We start from the raw sequence: 6,940 nt of genomic DNA on the forward strand, positions 1-6,940 counted from the left end.
CAGAATGAGAGACGCAACCAATTTGATACGGCATTCTTCGGACCCCAGCAACAGAAGTATATATTACCCAAATAAGGCATCTGGATCAACCCCCTTCCCTTCAAGCGAAAAGACGTCCCTATGGGGTTTACGCAAGTGTGACCGCTGGACACGGAGTACCATCCCGCAGTCAAGTCCGAGGGAAGGGAAGGCAGGAATCTCCCCACATAGCTGCGTCGCCACTCTTCGAAATAAGTATATCTCACATCGATATTTTGAATGACTATTTACGGCGTAAGGGAGTACCGGAGCGCGCAGAGGACAAGGCCTGCGGTACGGAGTACGGTTATGTACACACATCGAGGGAATGCATTTATGAGCAAGTCGAACTCTTTCAATTTGAACGAAGCACCCTTATTGGACTTCTCTCGATGGACACTCCATGATGAACCACATTCTCTTGTTATTTGTTTTTCCTTGCTCTCCCTCTACAAAAGCACAGTCTTTGATGATAACTCGAGTCGAGCGGCGCAGCATCACATCCAAAGAAAAACCTTACAGGTACGGCCAAGAAAGGTCCCCAAGGTCCCAAAGGATTTGACAAATAAAAGTTTTTTGTATTTTACCTCTGTGGCCCTTTGCCTTCCCCGAGTACCGTCGCTTTGGGGAGCGGATCTCTGCTTGAAAAAAGGTTCCTTTGCATTAGCCAGACCGACATGTTATCCGTACCATGTACCTTTTCCATTACATGCGCCCCTATCATTTATCCATGACAAAAGGCCAAGAGATCGATGGATTTAAGCTATTCTAGCCTTCTTTCTTCGTCTTTTTTATACGGGAAAAGGGGGGAGATCAAATGCGACGTTTCGTCGACAAACTAGGTACCATCTTTCCGTCAACTATCGACATGGAAGCTGATACTCCATACGGTTCATGCAATGAATCGACATGGTACACACTTGGCGGCCAGTGGTGGCTTGAAACAATATGGGATGCATGTCCTTTTCCATGCCTCCGTATAAATGGAGCCCGACCTGGCCGTATACCCCGGCCATACCATGGTCTACCTGGATAGCTGAAAGCTTGGGAGAAACCAAAACTCGTAATGTTCGGCGTGCTTCTGTCCGTTGACGGCTTGACCCTGGCTGCTTAATTTTTTTTTTTTTTTTTTTTTTTCCTCTTCTTGACTTGTGAAGCACACAAAACAGTGTAGGGATACGCCTGTCTGGGTGCCGAGTCTTCATGTATACGATCTTACAGGGCAGAGTTGTATCCACCTTTGGATCAACCACTGCAACGGAACCTGAAATTAGAATTGACGCATTCCTATTTCAACAGTTACTGTACGGAGTACGGAACCTAGGTATGCACTACTGCTGGTCATATGCAACTAGACATATATTCTCATGTATATGTACGGCACTCTCGGAAACAGCAAGTGCCTAAAGTATCCAGCAGCTATAAAGGATATACTGAGTATATTGGCTCCATTTAATATAGTTACCACGAAAATGCGGTATGTCGCCGTCAAAAAAACGCTGTGCAGCGAAATTTGTCAAAAGTCGCGACCTCCCTCCTTTCCTCTCTTTTTTTTTTATTCTAAATTTTCGGCAGACTAGAACCAAGCTCCAACGCACTATGTGAGCCAGCAGGCTTTTACTGGCCAGTCCTTCGGGTACTCCGTACATAGGAAAGAGTCCGTAGTCGAGATATGAGCCGAATCGAGGAAATCCTTTACTCTTCGTGCTTCGATATCCGAACCAGAAGTATTCCATCGGTTGGTTTCCCATTGGTATCAGATAACCGAATGAACCGGAAACCTTGACGTAGGCGATCTAGCCTTATACAAGCCCATGCAAGCAAATCATCAATACCGATTTCATCGTCTTTAATTTTGAACCTGCCAAGGAATATCGGTCAGCGGGGGTGTCCTTAGTCAGTGACAAAACTGTCTGATGAACGATTAAGGAGTGGGTTAAAGCAGAAAGGAAAGGAAGAACAATGGGTGGAGTGGGGGTTGCCGGTGGCTTTGCGGAGGGAACGGGGACAGAAGATTCAACGCGTTTGATAGCCGTCTGGTTCGTTTACTCCCAGCCCAAAGAGGAAAGTAAGTGAGAAAGGATGGAGGGATAGAATCGTTTTGTTTCTGTCGCAGGCACATCACTGCGGCTTTTTTCCTTTTCCCCTTTTCTTTTTTTGTCTTTTGGGTACGGCTCAGGGTGTCGGGTGAATTACTCCGTCCCCTCTCCAGGTTGGGACAGTAAACTCTTGCCCGCACGCCGTACTCTAGACATCCCTACGAGGGTGTATGTAGGAGTCACCAGGTGATTCCGCCATGAAAAAGGAATCACATTGGCATGTGGAGACGTCGAACATATCAGCGCTCATCCACACCTCCTAACGATGCGGCGCTGGTTGTGATGTGCAGGTCGGATGGAAAAAGGGGTGATTGGCTGGGCGTTCACTAACCTGACAAAAGAGAGCTCTTCAAGAATCCCAGGAGCGCTTGGGAATTGGAGGATTTGGCCTCCAAAGTCCGGATCGGCGCCGCTGCAAGTTTTAGTTCGACATTTGTAGTTGGGGTCGCTGCTGTCATAATCCTTGCTGGTAGCATGGATGCTGTCCTTGGGTCGTTCAACATGCAAATGACAGGCTACATATGGATGGAAACTTTTGGGATTTGACTTCCCATCCCCCGCCATTATGTTCTGTCCTGCATAGATTTCAATAGACAAATTCACTTTGCGTCGAACACTCGTACTTGCCTGCACACTCTTAGGACCCCCGTCGTTGACAGCGGCCGCCATCTGCTCCTGCGGCGATGAACTCGTCGAACTGCTGCGAGCAGCCGACCCACGATACTCCGAGGGTTTCAGCACCCATCCCCCACTTCCTGCGAACATCCCTTTGTTCAGCATCATTCCTTTGTCGCAGCGTTGCCAGTTGAGAGCAACAACTTGAATGCCTTGACGCCAGGCAAAAGATGGGTCTAAATTCGAGGAATCTACTCGCATTCCTGAGGGATAAGTTCGCATCATAAATTCTTTGTTGTGATCGAATAATGCTTGACGTTCCTTTTCATGTGCAGCTTTCACTGCAGCCTCTGAGAGTGAGAATATATGATGTGGTATCTTCGCTTCTGTAAGAACGTATACAAGTTAACACTTGGTATCCGTAGATTATACGGAGTACTCCGTAGGGAATGTATCACTTTCTTGCCCAGAGCAAGAGTAAAACCCATTTTTTTTTTTTTTTTTTTTGGACACAGCAACCAACGAGTTCAGTCTCTTTCACGTCCTCAAGTTACAGGCCAACACAAGCCAATGGCTCCCTTTTTTGTTTTTTGGGGGTCATTTTAAATTGGTCTGGCAAAATGGCCAATGCACCAGGTACGGGGAACGGCAACGGGAGGTGGGCTAAAATTAAACTAGAGTGCGGCTTACCAGGTTGAGCAAAGTTATGAAAAGTATAACCGCGCGTGAATATTCCGAGTCGGCTAAGGGACTGAATGATCTTTTGAGGCTTTGTTTTCGTCGACGTCGATCCAGCTACGACCTTATTCTGAGCTCCGTCACCGTCTCCGCCCACAGCCTGAAGGTCAATAACCTCGATGGACCCTTCAGCAGGCGGGGTATCATCTTTTTCGGGAGATACCCATTTCACCTTTATCAGGATTTTATTCCTCAGAGAGCCTGGGTTAGAAAGATGGTCTAAGTCTCCATTGGCAATCTGGGCATCCATTTCAGGTGTGAGCTCCACAAGAAGCCCTTTCCATGCTTCAGTCATGATATCAACCATAACCTCTTGTTGTTCATGGGAAGCATGAACCTCTAGACTGACGATCACTGGCAGGTCGCTAGTTACAAATGCATTATCACGGATTGTGTAACATACATCACGGAATGATACTTCTTTAGTTAGTGTATGACCGTGAAATACTCGGGGTTCACAGCGTATTGCATCTGTTGCCGGGGCCTTATCAGGCACAGTATCAGATGTGCTTTTGGTACCGAGTTTACCAAAGCGATCTGAAAGAGATGATAAGCTGAATAGGCCAGCGCTCTCTTTTTGAGCTTTTTCGTGTCTTTTCTTGTGCATCTTTTTGTGATCATCTTCTGGATTGTCTTCTGATTCGGAGCTCGATTGGTCCAGTACACCGTCCCAGACGTCAATCTCAAGACATCTACAGCCGCCAAGTAGAACCTGATGAGTAGTTAGCATCACAAATGCAATATTGGGGTTTTTGTTTTGCAGCAGAGCAAAATAGCCTAAATAGGCAAAACTGAATCAAGAGCAGAAGCGGACATGGGCTTCCGGGTCAACCTATAGGCCGGGATTGAAAATTGAACGTAAGGGAAGAGAAATTCAAGGAGAGGGACAATTGCAGAAGAGGGGGTAAAACTAGCCAATATGCATGCTGAAAAAAAAGAGAGAGCAAAAGAAAAAGAAAAGCTGCATTGATCGCCGGATTTTGATCTTCATCCCATTACAGTCACTAGTGGGTGTGGAAGTCCGAAGCAAATACAAGTCCGTACAACTGCGAACTTTAGCCTTTTGTTTTCATGGCTCAAGGTCGTATTATGCGAGAAATACACTCCCTGTAGGCTGGCTCCTGATGACGGGAAGAACATTCCATGCTGGAGGTTCCCGTCTGCGAGCGCGCACAAACACACCTCACCCCAGACGGGTATCAAATGGGGAGGCGGATCGGCAGCATGGACCATGTTGAGGCGCTATAAATGCCCAAGAAGAAAAGTAAAATAAAATGAAGGAATTGGTGGTTAGGGGAGGAATAACAGGAGAAGGAAGGGGAGAAGGGGATGGGGTGAAAAGAAATCATTAAAGCAAATCCAGCCACATACATTCTTATATACTTCTGTACTGGACTCACTGTATAGCTGATTGCCAGTCAAGTAGGTGTTATGGCTTGAATTAATGAAATAATTGGGCATGGGAAACGACAGGTCCTCTTCGTACGCCTGTGTGTCTGAAAACTGCGGCATTGCTGAGGCAGTTGACATGTAATCTAGGAAGCTTGAGAAGCTGTCGAGAACGCCATGCTGCTGGCCACCGCGAGGCTGGTCAGCTTTGAAATGCTGGTCCTTTTGGATATTCTGCAAGAAATGAGCAGAGGCAGAGAGGGTTGCACCGTCCGGTCCCGTAGGCGTCTGTCCCTGTGACTGCAGCGACTCGTAGATGCGCCTCAGATGGTCCAGGACCGCAGGATTAAAAGAGTCGACTTTGTACGTCGACGGCGCCGCTGGAGCAGACGTCGTTGGAGATGCCATTTTGGGCACAGGCAGGCTGTTTGTAAAGGCCCTCGCGGCGGAGCTGGGCAGCGGTCCTCTCTGCCAGGCCAAAAAGCGCTTCTAGGGGAGCTTCTCCTGCTTCTACACAGCGCACAGTTTGATATCGAGCTCCAAGTGCGATTGTGACGTCTGGTCCTGTTTGTTTATATATGGTGGTGAGAAGGGATGAAGTTGAGTTGAGGTTGGCGCTGACGCTGACGAAGTTCCGGCCTTAAGTGGGAACCCGCGGGTTTCATTGGCTTCTTCCGTTCTTCCACCACCAACAAACAACACCTCCACCACCATCTAACACTACAGGTACTGCTGCTGTCACTGCTACAATGTGCTCCGTACCATTAACTACAACTAGCCGTGAGTAGGTGAGTCATTATTTTATTTGTTCAGGACGAGCCCAGTTGCTAACACCCGCTGCCAGGACCCTCTATCCCCGCCTGGCTTTCAGGAGGTGGGCGCAGGCCGCCTTGGAATGCTCCCGAACGTCCCGGAGGAGGACCCCCCCGTATTGAGAGCCTTCAGCTTCAGAGACGGCCTGCCTGGGGCTAAGTGGTGGCCTCTACTTCCGCGTTGATTGACTGGCTGCTTGATCCTGGTGTCCGAGGAGAACTGGGCCTGGAAATTCAGCCAAGCTCAGCCCGTTCGTCTCTTAACGATATGTATATGTTTGGCTTTGGCGGTGCGATTTTTCCCGGGCTGGCTGCAGTCTCTAGGATTTCCTGCGGCAAGGCGACGAGATAGAATGAGAGCGAGCCGTCTGTTTTCCTTTCGGACATAAAGAGCCGTGGATTGATATTTGCCAGCACTGGAGTGAAAGTAACGGGAGATGAACCATGAACCCTGGGCATGTTTTCCCTTGGGCATAAACATGTCGGGCCGCCTTGATGAAATTGGCTTGCCTTGCTTGTTACATGCACGGAATCCAGCCGGTATATCTCTTAGGTCCATGTGAATGAGTGAGACACGGCTGAGAATATCAGTCGCATCCTGCACCGCGCCTGAAGATCGAAATAACCTCAGCCTGTGCCAATTCCCATGCAGCAGATGAGCGGTATTTGGGACCGGCAATACTGCAAGCAGGTATCTGAGAGAGGGTTGCCATCAAGGCGTGTCTGGTTTACCTCTGCCATTCTCCAGTTGCATACGAAGTGTCCAAGCCCGAGTTCTTTGGAGGCAATTTCCACCGGGATTTGATCTACCCTCCCGCTCATGCATAGCCTTTTTTGGGTCGCTTTTCACTGGCGTACTTCCCCGCTGCGGACCATGCTGATGAGGTTGTCTTCAAATGCTCCTGCAATTCTTGCATCATGCAATTACATATTAACCCAAAGGGATACACGCAGCAACGTCAGTGCCCCCCTCTGATACGCTCACTTCCGCGTCTTATTACTGTCATTTTAGCCGAAGATGCGTTTTGCAGTCCCGGTTTGCTATTCGTCCAATCTCTCTCGTGCGTGGAAGAGGAGGTCACACCAGACCTCTACATGGCTGATCTCGAGCCCCCGCACTAACCACCTCGCGGGGTTGGTTCGGGCCGCAGCAGTTAGAGCTGTGGACGAGGATCCTTTTGAATTGACCCTGTATGGAGCAGCCAACCGCAGGAATTGGCGCAGAGTCAGAGCTGAGAATGTAAACAAAAAAAAGGGGATCAACGGGTA

General features: G+C 48.6%; 3 protein-coding genes across 3 annotated transcripts; all 3 read right to left on the reverse strand.

Annotated features, from left to right (window-relative positions):
• Positions 1-2,381: 2,381 nt before the first annotated feature.
• On the reverse strand, positions 2,382-4,461 carry TRV_04442 (phosphoinositide-specific phospholipase C, putative; the record flags this gene model as incomplete). The annotated part of the gene is made up of 4 exons (XM_003021400.1): positions 2,382-3,118; positions 3,291-3,395; positions 3,423-4,247; positions 4,386-4,461. Coding segments are annotated over 4 exons (1,743 nt in total), but the record flags the coding sequence as incomplete, so codon positions are not given.
• A 299-nt stretch (positions 4,462-4,760) lies between these two features.
• Positions 4,761-5,573, reverse strand: TRV_04443 (uncharacterized protein; the record flags this gene model as incomplete). Its single annotated transcript, XM_003021401.1, has 2 exons — positions 4,761-5,283; positions 5,383-5,573. 2 exons carry the CDS (start codon positions 5,571-5,573, stop codon positions 4,761-4,763), a joined length of 714 nt encoding a protein of 237 aa, XP_003021447.1.
• Positions 5,574-5,915: 342 nt separating this feature from the next.
• On the reverse strand, positions 5,916-6,269 carry TRV_04444 (uncharacterized protein; the record flags this gene model as incomplete). Its single annotated transcript, XM_003021402.1, has 1 exon — positions 5,916-6,269. A coding segment is annotated over one exon (354 nt), but the record flags the coding sequence as incomplete, so codon positions are not given.
• Between the last annotated feature and the right edge of the window lie 671 nt (positions 6,270-6,940).

The sequence above is a fragment of the Trichophyton verrucosum genome, assembly GCF_000151505.1.
Source record: "Trichophyton verrucosum HKI 0517 chromosome Unknown contig00348_1.f1.exp, whole genome shotgun sequence".
Classification (NCBI taxonomy): Eukaryota; Fungi; Ascomycota; class Eurotiomycetes; order Onygenales; family Arthrodermataceae; genus Trichophyton; species Trichophyton verrucosum.